General features: G+C 44.2%; 1 protein-coding gene across 1 annotated transcript in view; it reads right to left on the bottom strand.

Annotated features, from left to right (window-relative positions):
- Nucleotides 1–16,552, bottom strand: part of LOC121281113 (polycystic kidney disease 2-like 2 protein) — a 78,132-nt gene that overhangs the window by 19,259 nt on the left and 42,321 nt on the right. The window contains exons 7-10 of the mRNA XM_041193812.1: nucleotides 15,021–15,191; nucleotides 13,636–13,817; nucleotides 11,480–11,600; nucleotides 2,446–2,544 (exon numbers count right to left, since the gene is read on the bottom strand). Of these exons, the coding sequence (XP_041049746.1) occupies nucleotides 2,446–2,544; nucleotides 11,480–11,600; nucleotides 13,636–13,817; nucleotides 15,021–15,191 (573 nt within the window). The remainder of the gene's footprint in view (nucleotides 1–2,445; nucleotides 2,545–11,479; nucleotides 11,601–13,635; nucleotides 13,818–15,020; nucleotides 15,192–16,552) is intronic.

Below are 16,552 nucleotides of genomic sequence, written 5' to 3'. Positions count from 1 at the left end.
ACATTTATTTAATTTTTACATTGTGTCCCCAGAAGAAATGTGCTCTATTTCTTCCTGTTATTCCACTGCAAAATGATATTTTTAAAATTTGTTCAATCATATGAACAAATCTTTTGTATTTGTTGCATCAGGGTTTAATATTCCACAAAAGGTTGCAAGAGATTTCTTTTGAAATCACTTAAACAAAGAATGATCCATCTCAGCCTCCTGCTGAGGTCCCCAGCATCACAGATGCCAGTCTTCAGCCAATTCAATTCATTCCATGTGATGTCAAGAAGCAGCTGAAGGCATTGGATATTGAAAAGGCTCTGATCCCTGACAACATTCCGGCAATAATATTGAAGACTTGTGCTCCAGTACTAGCCGCGCGCTTAGCCAAGCTGTTCCAGTACAGCTACAACACAGGATACAACTCAGCAATGTGGAAAATTGCCCAGGTATGTCCTGTACAGAAAGAGCAGGACAAATCCAACCAGACCAATTACCATCCCATAGTTTACTCTTGATCATCAGCAAAGTAATGGAACATGTCGTTGGCAGTGCTACTCAATAGTAACCTGCTCACTGATGCTCAGGTTAGGTTCCGCCAGGGCCACTCAGCTTCTGACCTCATTACAGCCTTGGTCCAAGCATAGACAAAAGAGCTGAACTCAAGATGAGGTGAGAGTGATTGCTCTTTTATCTATTTACTTGTTCACAGGATGCAAGGATCACTGGCTAGCTCAGCAATTATTGCCCATCCCTAATTGTCATTGAGAAGATGGTGGTGAGCTGTTGGAGTCCCCGTAGCACAGGTAAATCCAAATTGTTGTTAGAAAGGGAGTTCCAGGATCTTGACCCAGCGACAGTGAAGGAACAGCGATATAGTTCCTCTCTGAACCACACACCATCCTGACTTGGAACAGTATCGCCACATCCCATAAAAGACAGTACCAAAGAAATCAGTAACTCACCATAGTGATGAAATTCCTTGGTAATTCTACATAATTATAATGCAAAATTGGGCTAAGTAAATTTTTGAGGCAGGAAAATAGGGCAGAACCTGTATTTATCAGTTTGCTGTTATGAAAATTTCCCCACCCTTGCCAGCCTTGAATTCTCTCTTGCTTTCTGATCCTACATGTGTTCCACCTGCTGAGTCCAAATTACACTCCGACAGTTTGGTTCTGCATTTTACACTTGCAAAGTGCTCATAGCTGGTGTACACTGCTGCCATTGAGCATCAGTGGTGGAGTCAGTGAACATTGAAGGTGATGGATGAGATGCAAATCAAGCGGGCTGCTTTTTCCTGGATGGCATTGGGCTTCTTGAGTGTTGTTGGAACTGCACTTATCCAGGCAAGTGAAAAATATTCCATCAAACCCCTGACTGGTGCCTTGTAGGTGGTGGACAGGCTTTGGAGAGTAACTCACTGTAGGATTCCTAGTCTCTGACCTGCTCTTGTAGCCACAGTATTTATATGACTAGTTCAGTTCAGTTTCCTGTCAATGGTAACCCCCAGAATGCTGATAACGAGGGATTCAGCAATAATAAAGCCACTGAATGTCAAGGGGAGATGGTTGGATTCTTTTGTTGGAGATGAGCATTACTGGCATTTGTGTGACATGAATGTTACTTGCCACTTAACAGCCCAAATCTGAATGCTGTCCAAGTCTTGTTACAAATGGACAAGAACAGCTTCAGTTTCTGAGGAGTCGCGAATGGTGCTGAACATAGTACAATTATACACATACATCCCCTTATTTGGAGGGTAGATCATTGGTGAAGAGCTGGAGATGGTAGGGCCTAGGCCACTACCCTGAGGAACCCCTGCAGCAATGTTCTGGGATGGGGAAGATTGACCTCCAACAACCACAACTATCTTTCTTTGTGCTAGGTATGATTCCAACCATTGGAGAGTTTTCCCCTTGTATCCCATTGACTCCATTTTGGCTAGGGCTGCTTGATGTCACACTTGGTCTAATGCTGCCTTGATATAATGAGCAGTCACTCTCACCATGCCTCTAGAATTCAGCTCTTTTGTCCATGTTTGGGCTATAGCTGTAATGAGATCAGGAGCGGAGTGGCCCTGGCAGAACAATTGGAGGAGCGTCTGAGTTGCATTAATAATTTCTACAGTTGGGAAACATTTTTTTTTGCCCTGAATATGTTGTCATTTTTCCCATGTAGATTTGGATCTCATTACTTCTGACATGATGGGCTAACCAGAATAATTTTAACCCTACCTGTCACCTCATTGCCTACTCACAGTGGTGGTTCCTCAGAAGAAGGTGTGGTGTTCCCATGCCATTATCATAGAGAAGGAGCCACAACAGCACAGGATAGAGCAAAAGAGCATTCAGTAAAATGCACCTCACCATATTGTATCCACCTCCCCATTCAATATACATGAAGAATTTATTCAGTATATATTCAGTATAATAGAGAGCATGATTCATTTCCTACCTTTCTGAACACATCAATAATGTCAAAATCTACTTCTTGTAATGTTTTGTCATCCTTGACTTCAGAATAAGTGTCATTAATGATAGCCAAGAACACATTCTGTAAAGAAGCATATCAATAGTGTAATCAATGGTACACTAATTATATAAATAAGCAGGAGTGAGATTATTTGTATATAAATATAATCTTGTTCAACCATAAAGGAATTCTCTCTCAACATTACATAAACTGGCCTGCTTACACTGGCAATTGTAATTGTAAGGAGATCTGCACTTAAGTCTCAAATTTAGAGACTTCACTAGCATCATAAACTTGACACTGGCAAGCAAGAATCAGAAGATTAGAGCTCCATCTAGCACAGAAGTGCAGAAAATGTTTAAAAGGGCAGAAAGCTGAAGCTGCACTACAACCATGTGTAAACCTCGTTTAAATTATACATTCAGGTATGTGAAGTCTAATGCTGAACTTCAACTGAGCATGCAGCTTGCTCATGAAAGTAACAGATGTCTTGTGAATTATCTATTGAAGCAAGTTTGCTGTTCTTATATATATTTTGAAATCTATTTTTTCCCAGTCAGCATTGCTCTGCTTGTACATTGAACATTCTGCCTACTCTATTTGACCTTTACCTTGTTGCCTTTTCCAAAAAGACCCTATATTTGACTAAGACATAGATTTCTGTGTAATTCCTGTTGTAGCACATGTTTCAGCTAAAAGCTGGAACACTGGAAATCCCTTTTGCTATTCCCAGAGCGTTATACGAATTAGATGAGCAGAGTCAATTAATGGGAGGCATCTTCAAACCAAACGTCACCTCAGAGGCTATGTTCACTGCCATCATTATCCAAAGACAATGTTTACAGAGCGTGCAACTCTGACCTTGTTATGCCATAGAAGTCCTGGCTTCTTTTGGCTCCTCTGCTGCACCACAGAAGTAGTAACCAAGCTGGACTACATGCTGTCGTCTACTATGTATAACTTCAAGGATTGTCACGGCTCTTCCCTACTCAGATGGTTACGACAACGTTAAGCTTTTATGCAGAAAGGTCTTTCCAGACCTAACCAGTCTGTTGTTCAATTCAAGCAAATGTCAGACGCCATGTTCACCTGGAGAAACAGCTTTATACCAATGCCCATAACCTGGGGAGCAACCTGGAGCTTTCAGTTTGCAACATTATTTATTGATAGTCCTCAGAAAATGATTGGATGGCTATCATGAGTCCTTTACAACTATGGTTCTTGTACTCAATTACAAACCTCCACACACTGATACAGTGAAGCATATATCATCATCCAGCCTTCAGCTAAGTGTAGTATAAAGATGTTGAAGCAAAAGTTCTTTTTGTAAAATTTTGCAGCACTGAAGGAAGTCATTTAGCCCAGTGTGGTTGTGCCAACACTTTGAAACAGCTATCCAAATAATTCCATACCCCTGCTTTTCCCCATAACCCTGCATATTTTTCCATTCAAACAGATATCTGATTCCATTTGGAATCCGCTTCCAACAGGCTTTCAGCTAGTGCCTTCTAGATCATAACTCACTGTGTAAAAAAGATGAGGTGCAGGCCCAAAGGAAGGAAATACATGGAAATATATAACAGTTACAACACAGAAACAGACCATAGTAACAAAGAGTGCAGGGGTCCATTTGACCCATTTTTTCTGTGTCAGCACTTTGGTAGAACTGGCCAATTAATCCCATTCTCTGCTCTTTACCTGTAGTTCCGATTTTATTTCCCATGTTATATTTATCCAATTCTCTTTTGAATGTTACTATTGAATCTGCTTCCGTCATCATTTCAAGCAGTGCATCGCTGATCACAACTTGCTGTGTAAAAAAAATGTTTCCTTATGTTGCGTCTGGTTCTTTTGAAAATTAATTTGGTTACTTCTGCAGTTGAGAACAGTTTCTTCTGATTTACTCTATGGAAAATACATGTGATTTCAAACACTTATATCAAATCTCCTCTTAACCTCTCTGTTCTAAGAGGAACAACCCCAGCTTCTCCAGTCTCTCCATATAACTGAAATCCCTCATCCCTGTTGTCATTTAGTAAATTAGTTTGGACTCCATGCCAAGATCATGACATCCTTCCTCAATTATGGTATATAGAATTGAGCACAATATTATAGCTGAGGCCTAACCAATGTGCAGAATCTTTCCAGATTTACACTAAGTTTAGTAGCGGGCATGGAAAATGACGCCTTACCCATTGGCCGCAGTGGCAGATTTTCACGCCGTAGCACCCCCTTCCCACCTCATAAATTAAGCAGTCACAGGAAACACGTCGTCTTGCTGGCAGGCGGTCCCCGTTACCTCACTGTTTCCTCACTCTGGGTGCCATATCTAAACTGCAGATATGCACACAGTTCTCAATGCTTGCAGCCCAGGACTGCTCCAGTGAAGACATGGCCCCAAAAGCCAAGAAGAGTGCAGCCCCCTGATTCAGTGGCGCATCCCCAGAATGCCTTTTAGACACCGTGGAGGCCCATCGCGATGTCCTCTATCCTCGTTCTGGGTGTAGGAAGCCCATCAGTTTTTCCATTCTGGCTTGAGAGGTGGCGGCAGCAGAGGTGGTCAGTGCCAACACTGCACAAAGAGGTTGGCTATCCAGTGCTGAATGATCTCATCTGTGCCGCCAGGGTAAGTCAACCATCTCATCACTCTCAAGTCACCCATTCACAAGCCCATCACACATTCACTGGCAGCTCACTCACTGCTAGCTCAAAGTACATCACCACCATTCACTCTCTCACACACATCCTCACATCTCCATTTGACCTCACCTCCCCTGGAGATCACCTCCTCATCCTGTCCATGATTCTGCTCAGCAAACACACACACCTATCATCTTTCTTATTTGGCCTGGCATGCGCCTTGCTCACACTCTCTCCATTTGTCTTTATGCAGGACAAGATCACGCACAATCAATGAGAGAGGTCCCATACTGGGGGTGTGGAGTGCTGGGCATCAAGGTCCTCACTCTGTTTGAGAGTCATGCGTTGGAGCAGGCTGGAGAAGTCATGCACCATTCCTGCAGCAACGGTGAGGATCCTGCACCACATCATCCCTCTGTCAACACTACTCTGAGTCCACTGTTCTGTGTGTAACGCGGCTGCCAAGCACTAATAATCTGCACTTTCTGCCCTATGCACATCTGACACGTCGCCCTCAGGCAACCTTGGCCCCAACTCCAGCACCGAGAGCACCTCGGATGAGGATCTAGAGGGCAGCAACATTGAAGACCCATCATGGCGCTCATCCAGACCCTCCACCAGCACCACGACGCACCTCGGTGGGACCTAGATGTAGAGCAGCCTTGGGATTACAATCTAATGAGTACAGCGCACAATCTGTTCCACAACAGGTGGAGGCAGTGACATCTGAGGTCGCCAGAACTCAGAGGATTGATGGAGGAAAGGAATTTGCTGAGTCCGAGTCAGATGAAGAGCCTCTGGACTCGGCCCTCAATCAATTGCTGGAGCTGCAAAGACAATCATGGGAACATCAGGAAGGGATGTCGGGTGCACTCCTCAGATTGCAAGGGATGATGGAGGAGTTAGTCCACCTTCAGTCTGAGGTGATAGTGCCGACAGGCCGACACACAGAGGTCAACACTGGCAGGATGGTGGCCATCATGGAGACCTTGGTCTAGGACATCATTCCTGCACTGCTGCATGGACCAAACTCCATTGTTGATGTCATTGTAGGCCCCCCAACAGTGTCAACTCCAGCTTCCCCTTCTCTTCAAGGAGTCAGCCTGGTGCAGTCGGGCACCCATAGTGGGGAGAACCAGCAGCTCAACACACAGGGCCATCCACCTAGGTGACTCTGGGAATATCCAGCCAATCCAAATCCCCTCTTCCTATAACTCCATCATCTCCAGCTCCACAAGCTGAGGAGAGTGCACCTGGCCCACAGCAGGACACCCAAAGCAGGCCGGGACCCTCCACATCTCGGCCCTCTAGAGGACACCTACCAAGGTCATCACAGACAGGATGTAGCAGACAGCAGGCTGCCTCTACCTCTAATGTGGATGTCGGGGGAGCACCAAGACACAGTGGCAGGGTTAGGAAGGTGAAGAAGATGTAACTCTTTCGAGTACAAACACGTTTCCATCTGTTTCAGATGAAGTTACATTGTTTCATAGTTTGCCATTGTGAGATCTGAACTCTTGATCTTGGGGTTACAAACCCTGTACCATAACCACTTGGCTATTTAGGCCAAGCTTGAAGAAGATGTAGCTGCACGATGTGGGCACAGGTGTTAATCGCTTGTACATAATGTTCACTATTGTAAATGAATTCCCAAGAACGTCTCCTTGTCAATGGCTCCTTGTTATGATGAACATCGTTTGTGTCACTCAGATGTGAAACCTTGGTTTCTGCATAAGATAAAGGCAGATGTCTCAGTTCAGGGCTTCTTCTGTGTGCAATGTGTAACCTTCAGACCAAAGTGATTGTCCGGCTTCACACTCCTTGGACATGTTACCGATGCCTGCACCTCGATGGTGCTTGTCATTGCTGCCAGAATGTCGTGGGCAGGTGTCACAGAGTTCCATCATTCTCTCTGTGTGCTCTCAGAATCTTTGAGGAGGGGCTGGCCCCCATCTCTTCAGTATCTGTGACCAGTGGTCCTGAAGGGGACAGGTTCTGAAGGCTGACAAAGGATCAGGCGCACATGACATTTCACAGCTGTGTCTCCATGACATGATCTTGAGCACTGAGGGTATATGCGCTGTCATCAGCCACACAGGAGTCAAACGTTCACAGATACAAGGTGAGGATGTCAGGACTGTCCTCACTGCACCTCATCATCATCCTCCATGAATCTTGTGGCTATTAGGGCGTCACAAGTATATCTGCCTCATCTGGCCAGTGCGATGGCTTCATCGCTGGCATCCTTGCCTTAGAAGACCTCATCACCCTCATCCCTTTCAATGTCCTTCTCATCGGAGGAGACGTGCAGCTCTTCCATCTCCTCTTCAGCCAAGTCCTCCCCCTGTTACAGCATCAAGTTGTGCAGCACGCAGTAAGCTATGATGATGCGTGACACCCTCTGGGGACTGTATTGCAGTGCTCCACCAGACTTGTCGAGGTACTGGAACCTCAATTTTTAAATGCTCATCATTTGTTCCACCAAAGTCCAGGCTGTGGCATGAATCTCATTATACCATCACTCTGCTGCAGTCTGAGGCCATGGAAAAGGCGTCATCAGCCACGACCTCGATGGGTAGCCCTTGTCCTCGAGGAGCCAATCCTGCAGAGACTCTGTGGACCCTGGAAGATGTCAGGAATCTGAGACCTGCTGAGAATGTAGGAGTTGTGGACACTCCCCAGGAATTGCGCGCAGACTGGTAGGATGTGTTTATAGTGGTCGCAGACCAACTGAACATTCAGCGAGTAGAAGCCCTTGTGGTTGACGTAGTTGACTGCTTGTTGCCTCGGAGATCTAAGTGCCACTTGAGTGCAGTTGATGACACCCTGCACCTGTGGAAAACCAGAGATCGCCGCGAATCCTGGCTTGTCTGATCCTAGTTGAAATGGACAAAGGCCTGTGCCTTCACAAAGATGCTGTCTATGATCTACTGGATGCACTTGTGTGTGGAGGCTTACGAGATCCCCCATAGGTCACCTGTGGAGCCCTGGAAGGAGCCACTGGCATAAAAACTGAGCGCCGCAATCACTTTCACAGCCCCTGGCAGTGGATGCCCTCCATGTCCCTATGGCACCAAATAGTGCAGCAGATGACACTTGTGACTAACCAGTTCCCTAGGCATACGCGGTGTTCGACGACACTGGTTCTCAGTCATCTGCAGGAATGACAAGCATCGTCTATAGACCCTGGGTCCAGCGAGGTGCCTACGAGTGGCGGCTCGCTGTGGATCTTCAATGCGTGCACAGCAGGCCCTGCCGCCCCTTCATCTTGAGAGTGGTGCTCCTCCCATTGGCAAGCCAGATGCCTCTGTCACACTTTTCTCCTTCTTCTCTGCTCCCTGTAAGCCATGAGGCATACAGCTAGATCACCAGGCTCCATAATCCTGATGTTCTCCTCCTGCAGGATCAAAGACAGAGACGTGAGGGTTAGCATATATCTCCTAAGAACCTCTGCTGGTTACGACTCTGGCTCCGGCTGCATCTCATGGCCCCTTCACGTATGCCAGAGAATGGTGGCCACCACCTAGATGGCCAGTGTGTAGTGCACTTCATGGCTGTCCAAAACCGCACCCACTTCTGCCGCACTCCATTTGACTGATTGGCACAGCTTCAGCCACTGGACTGCATGCTGTGCTCTCAGCTCAGGCGCTGGCATTCTGCTAACCTGCACTGCAAGGCTGCACTGTTAGCTTGAACCATGATGGAGACTGGTCCAAACCTGAATAAAGACATTGCAAGGAGCTCTGAGATCCTCCACCAGTTACTGCGCCATGGCCACATTTCACAAGGGGATTCGACAACTTGCTCAGTCGTCCAATTGTTCTGTAGCCCCCTAAAATACACATTAATTTGCAGTCTGTGCTGAGGGGTGAAAGTTCTGGAGCATTTGGTGGCATTGCTTGAGTGGGCAGAAATATTTCGGAGGCCCCACTCCAAGCATGTCAATGTAGCTGCTGTTGAACAGTCCCAGCTGTGGGAGAATGCTTACTTTTAACAAGCTTTTTTAAGTGCGTGGCCGCTTCCCTCACCCTCCCTCTCACCCCTCCTCACCACACCCCCCACCCCAGCCCAGCATGTGCTTGTGTACTTCCATCAGTCTGTGCTGTTTGGCTACCCCCTGACCCCACCCTCACTGGAGCCCTTGCCCCGGCACTGCACTGAAGGCCAGCCAGGAAAAAGCGACATACCTGTGGCTCCCCCCCATAACCCTGGCATCTCTTCTTTGACGTCCTATGGGCGATCCTTGTGAGCGCAGTGCAAGGTTGTGTGCACTTACCTTCCAATCCCCCTTGAAGTTCAGCTGACCAGGTACAAACCTTTTAAAGACAGTCACGAAGCATACTGTTCTGAAGTCACGCTGATATGGGCGATAAATTTGACGTGGGGGTTCATCCCGGTGTGAGGGCACAGTGATGAGATGCAAATGCATTAAAATTAAATTCCCAATGTTGGATGGTGGGAAACGCGGCCTGCCATTGACGGGTGGAATGAAGGATCACAAACTGGTTTCACGACAGTGTAAAACAGATTTTTGGTCTTCTTGCCATATTGTCCGCTCACGCCGCCAAACATGTCCGCTGCCAATGGGAGTGGAAAATTCCAGTCCATGTGTTATAAAGGCATAACCTCCTTGCTATTGTACTCCAATCCTCTATTAATAAAGTCGAAGATCCCCTATGTATTTTAATAGTCTTCTCAACTTCTGCCACTTTCAAAGGCTTGTGTCTGCACAAGCAGGACTCTCTGTTCCTGCACCCCCTTTAAAATTGTACCACTGAGTTCATATTGCCTCTCCTCAAACTTCCTATCCAAATGTTTCACTTCATACTGCTTTGCTTTAATGTTATCTGCCATGCACCTGCCCACTTCATCAGTCTGCGTGTACTTTCCTGAAGACTGTTATTATTCTCCTCATTGCTTTCTATATTTTCGAGTATTGCACAATCTACAAACATGGAAATAATGCCCAGTAAATCCAAATCCAAGTCTGGTCATTAATCATATCAAAAAGAGCAGTGGTCCTAATACTCACCTGAGGGGATGACCCAACCGGTCCATGTTGACGTTTACCCTCCATGTGGACAAATATTTCTATCCACATTTACTCAGCTTGTTCCCATATTCATTAATTCCCCTTTCCTTCGTTTATCTATCCAGTGTAATCTTGAATGTTGACAGAGTTTCTGCCTCAACCAGTAATTGTGGAAGTGAATTCCTCTCTGTACAAAGACATTTTTCCTTCTCTTTTCTTACATGTAATCTTGTACCAGTGTTTTGGACCACTCAACTGCTAGAAACTCTCTGCTTCTATCTACCCTGATCTATCCTTTTATTATTTAAACATTTTCAATCATATCACCCTGTAACTGCATTGACCCATCAAAGAATAAACAATTTTTCAATTCTCTCTGCATATTTGGGACAAATTTTACGTGCCCCCGATGGGCGTTTCCCACGGGAGGGGGTGGGGGCACGTAAAATAGAGCGGGTGCCCACCCCACCATCTCCACACCTATTCCTGAGTTCATCCCCATAATACAGCGAGGGTGGTGGGTGGGTGTCAAAATCGGCAGCCTGGCCGCCATATTTAAATGAATAATCAAGGGTCAATTAAGCTTGTTGACAAACCAATTGACCCTGATAATATGCTGTCCATACCATAAAGCATTTGGTATGGGCAGCAGGATAGGAGTGGCAACCCAATTCTTTCACTGAAATGTTTAAAGGGCGGGAAGGAAGGGGGACGGAGGATCACTCTTCAGGGGCTACCCTTTGCCGATCATGGGGCAAACCCCCCCCTAAGGTCAAACCCCACCTTCCTACCTACCCGATCCTGCCCTCAAACCCTCCCCTGCCCCTTTCCCTAATCTATCCAAACCCTCATGGCCCAAGACCCTGGACTTACCTGCTCCAGGGATCCATGGGCTTTGGTGGTCTTCTTCTGCAGTCCCGGCAGCGTCCACTGACAACTTCCTGTCACTGCCAGGACTGATGGAGCTGCCACCCAATCAGATTGGCCGGCAGTTCCAGAGGGCAGGGCTTCCTCTCCAGTCAGGGGCAGAAGTCCCACTCAGCCCTTGTTATTCAGCATGTAAATCACTTTCAGTAATTAATTATGCTGCATAGCAGATAGTACACATGTACAGAACCCACAACTAGATTTCAGTTACTTTTATATATAAAGATAAATATATATATATATATTTGAAGCTGTTAGTAACTGACAATGCTGAAAATTATTTTGTTGCTCATAAATATGCAGCCACTGCAGCAATTAACTGTATTCAATGTAAAACCAATAGAGAACTGTTAACCCACATTAAAAGTGCTTTAGTTCAACACCACTAACAATCGTCACTAACATTATATCACTCACCAACAGTACAAAGAATAAGGAGAATACAAATGTAATGAAGTAAATGGGTCCAAGAATTTGATTTGCCTCTTCAATTTCATGGAAATCAAAATCTCCAAGAATAATCCTAAACTGTGTGAAACTGAAAAGAAAGGTTTATAGAATTAATTTTTTTAAAACTGCACCTGCTGAACATAATACAAGTTGATTGGATGGTAAAATGTTTAAAATAAATATTATTAAACTAGGCATTGGCTGCAGTACTGGGAAAAATTCAGGCTCCAAACCATAAATCTATGAATGCAGAAACTCTCCAGTATATTCTTGATACTATTTCAAATAGGATGCCAACAGTGAGGAACCTGCTCAACCCTCTGTTAGTTACGGCAATGAGGTGGAAGCACCAAATTCACATGCTGCCCACCTCCAACGGAGCTACTGCAGCAAGTGTGGAGATGGTGGCGTAGTGATAATGTCACAAGACTAGTAATCCCAGAGGGTCCATGCTAATGCTCTGTGGACATACATTCCAACCCCACCATGACAGCTGGTGGTATTTAAATTCAATGAATAAATCTAGAATATAAAGCTAGTCTCTGTAATGGGCCTAAAGTTTTCCTGTGTCACGTGGGCTCAGCGGGAGCGGGTGGGAGCAGTTACAGAGCCGACCGTCGCCCACGATCAGCTCCACACCACCATTTTACACAGGCGGACCAATTAAGGCCCGCTCAGCGTAATACGTGCAGGCTGGGGGAGGAAGGAGGGTCAGGTCCAGTGCTCTTTTGCCCATGCGCACGAAAGAGCGCAGCAATCTCCCTGAGGCACGGAGCTGCCTCAGAGAGATTGAAGCACTTTTGAAAAAATAAAAAAATGCAATAAAAATTTAACGAAACAAGTCCCCTCAAGTGACTGTGTCACATGAGATGGGACACGTTTTTATTTTTCAAAAAAGTTTTTATTCAATTTGGAAAAGCTTTAGGAAAACTCATTCTGCTCATGGATGAGGTTTCCTAACAAATGTAAAGGCCACTTGGCCTTTTCGCCTGCCTGCTAAACATTAGTTTGGACAGGCAGCGTAAATTTGAAATTAATTAATTCCTCAATGGCCTTAATAGGCCTTTTAATTATCGGCGGGCGTGCAGCGCAAGACAGCGCGATGACGTCAGGACACACGCCAGATGTCATCGCGCATCATTTTACATTCCGACCCCCGCACACCAAATGTAAACTCCTGGCCATGGTGACTGTGATAACTGTCATTGGTTGTTGTAAAAACCCGTCTGGTTCACTAATGTCCATTAGGAAAGGAAATTTGCCATCCTTATCTGGTCTGGCCTACATGTGACTCCAGACTGACAGCAATGTGGTTGACTCTTAACTGCCCTCTGAAATGGCCCAGCAAGCTGCTCAGCTCAAGGGCAATTAAGGATGGGCAACAAATGCTGGCTTTGTCAGTGACACCCCCAGCCCATGAAAGAATCAAAAAAATGCCAGGACAAATGAATATTTAACCCCAAATTCTCAAAGCTTGTCAGGATTTCATCATGCTATGAGCATTTGGCATATAATAGATTTCAGGCATCTGCATACTATAATATAGGGAGCTGGTGTCTGATTTGTATTAATGCTTTGGACAACTGCTGTCAGGCTACCTGACAATGATCGAATAGGGTAACTTTCTCCATCCAAATTCTCTTTTGGATAATGAGAATTATTGTGAACTTGAATTACTGCAGATAATTGTTTGTTCTGATGGAATGGTTCAGTCATCCATTCATCTCAGCTAAGAATACAAGCAGGTAATTTAATAAAATGCATGAGATGAAAAGAAAATTGTGAATCTGAAATGAAAATAGAAAATACTGGGAATACAGAGCAAGCCCATCAGCATGTGAAAGAAAAAAGTTGCTGAATGAGGGAGGACCCTTTGCTGGAACTGCACTGAGAACTCACTGTGTATTTCTACACTATCTGCTCTTCATTTTCTCTTTATAATGAAATCAATAGTTAGACCAGTGTGAAGCAAACTCCTTGCCCTCTTTATATCTCTACTAATTAATAGATAAGCTATTTAAACTTTATGTATTTCTCTGAATACTCAATCATAAGAATGAAGGAACAGCTTGATTCTGTAACTATTCTACTCAATATTCAGATTATGCAATTCTAATACATACATGCAGTTGCCAAAAGTGTGATAATGTTCTACCCGGGTACCAAAGATAAGGTAGCCTAACTGAGCATATCCAAAAAATACTATAAAAAACATTATGGCAAATCCAACAATGCCTTTGGCACAACGAGAGAGTGTAGTAGATAGTTGAGTCATTGTCATATTGAAACTAATGTATTTGAAAATCTGAAAGAAAAGAAACTAAAGTTATTTAGAATTCTAAATCAGACATGTTCAAGATGGATTTTATCGTTTATCTTCTGAGAAATGGATCTGCAAAAACATATCCCTGAAATACTCTTTATTACCATTATGTAATACTAAAGGGTTTTTGAATAAACAGATTTCAATTATCTTTAAAATTTAATTACCTTTAATGGATGTAAATAGTTCATTACTTGTTAAGATTTGCTTTGTGGTATTGAATTTATATTAATAGGGAATAGTTCTATTGCCATGCAACCTGATTTTGATAATAAATAGGAATTTGCAAGAGTGAATTCCAAGTTTAGCAGTGTGAAAATCCTACAAGGCAATTTTCTGCCCTGCCATCTGATTGATAGGCTTGTCAACTTTGGCATGGTGGTAACACTCTCGCCTCTGAATCAAAAAGTCACAGGTTCAGCATTCCTCTCCAGGCACTTAAGCACATAATCAAGGTGCAGTACTGAGGGGAATGCTCTATGATCAGAAATGCTCAGTGGGATCTTCCAGTCCTGCCTCCTGGCGGGATTTACGAGTGCCACCGAAGTCAATGGACTTTTGGCTGGCTTGCTGCATTTTCCAGTCCCGCCCCACCATAGCGGGGCCAGAAAATTCCGGCTGCTGCCTTTCAGATGAAATGCTAAACCAAGGTCCAGTCTGCATTCTCACATGGATGCAAAAAATGTGATGGCATTATTTGAAGAACAGCAGGGGAGTTATCCTGGTGTCAAGGCCAATATCTATCCCTCAAATAACACTACAATTCAAACTATATGGTCATTACTCATTGATGTATACCGAACTTTACTTGGGCAATGTGAACATTTTCCTTTATTATAGGCAAAAGACACTTCAAAAGTACTTCATTGCTGTACTTTGGGATATCCTGAGATCATGAAAAGTTCTTTCTTTTTCTAACAATAATAATGTACAGCATTATTAAAGAAAAGCCAACCATTCATTCGTAAACAAGTTACTTGAACTCTAATTGAAATAAAGCATTTCCAAGCATTGTCTGAATTTCCACAGAGAGTACATGAGCAGTGGTCTTAGATTAACAGGCCTGGCGAGCAGTTAAATATAATAGCTATGCTCTAGATTTTAGATAACCTATAAACATTTTCATGGAGAATCAATTATCAACTGTGAAAAGCTTGTTTGGAAAGAAACATACAGCAAAAATACCTTTATCCATGCGATGAAAACAGTAAATGCAATTATGACATTATATCGGTTCTGCCAGTAAGCCAAGAAATAGAGGTTTTGGTACGTGTCTGAATTTTCCAGAAGTTTCTCAAGTAATAAGCTTACTTTTATTGTACGATAGATGTTGTAAAAGATGGCTAGTAAAGAAAACTGAGGGGGAGAAAATGTAATCAAAATTAAAACCAGTTTCACACTCATTATTTTTAAGGATATAAAACTAACTTGGCTGAAGGGCAAAACTTTCCAGTATTTTAAAAATCTTCTGAGGCATTTTAAGGAGCAACTTGCCACTAGGTTTCTGCCTAGAGCATTTCTTAGGTGGGAGTGCATTACTACTCATCTTCAACAATAAGAAAGTTATTAATACAATACTTCTGACATCTTTTTTCTTTTCCATTACGGTCATCCTTTAGGGAGACGTTCAAAATATTCTGGACCAGTAGACAGAAAGTAAGTACAGTCAATTGGATAAGGGATTGATGGATGAACTAAGGAATATAGTAATGAATGAAACATAAAAACAAAAAACTGCGGATGCTGGAAATCCAAAACAAAAACAAAATTACCTGGAAAAACTCAGCAGGTCTGGCAGCATCGGCGGAGAAGAAAAGAGTTGACGTTTCGAGTCCTCGTGACCCCTCGACAGAACCAGGTGAATCCCAGGAAGGGTTGAAATATAAGCTAGTTTAAGGTGTTGGTGGGGGTGGGGGCGAGAGAAGTGGAGGGGGGTGGTGTGGTTGTAGGCAAAAGCAGTGATAGAAGCAGATCATCAAAAGATGTCACAGACGGCAGAACAAAAGAACACATATGTGTCGAAGTTGGTGATATTATCTAAACAAATGTGCAAATTGAGAATGGATGGTAGGGCACTCAAGATATCGCTCTAGTGGGGGTGGGGGGAACATAAGAGATTTAAAAATATTTTAAAATAATGGAAATAGGAGGGAAAAAAAAATCTATATAATTTATTGGAAAAAAACAAAAGGAAGGGGGAAGAAACAGAGGGGGGACGGGGTGGGGATGGAGGAGGGAGGTCAAGACCTAAAGTTGTTGAATTCAATATTCAGTCCGGAAGGCTGTAAAGTGCCTAGTCGGAAGACGAGGTGTTGTTCCTCCAGTTTGCGTTGGGCTTCACTGGAACAATGCAGCAAGCCAAGGACAGACATGTGGGCAAGAGAGCAGGGTGGAGTGTTGAAATGGCAAGCGACAGGGAGGTTTGGGTCATTCTTGTGGACAGACCGCAGGTGTTCTGCAAAGCGGTCGCCCAGTTTACGTTTGGTCTCTCCAATGTAGAGGAGACCGCATTGGAAGCAACGAATGCAGTAGACTAAGTTGGGGGAAATGCAAGTGAAACATTGCTTCACTTGAAAGGAGTGTTTGGGCCTTTGGACGGTGAGGAGAGAGGAAATGAAGGGGCAGGTGTTACATCTTTTGTGTGGGCATGGGGTGGTGCCATAGGTGGGGGTTGGGGAGTAGGGGGTGATGGAGGAGTGGACCAGGGTGTCCCGGAG

Source organism: Carcharodon carcharias, chromosome 8 (genome assembly GCF_017639515.1).
Source record: "Carcharodon carcharias isolate sCarCar2 chromosome 8, sCarCar2.pri, whole genome shotgun sequence".
In the NCBI taxonomy this organism is placed as follows: Eukaryota; Metazoa; Chordata; class Chondrichthyes; order Lamniformes; family Lamnidae; genus Carcharodon; species Carcharodon carcharias.
The sequence above is the reverse complement of the archived record's forward strand: the minus strand, read 5'-3'. Positions and strand labels throughout refer to the sequence as shown.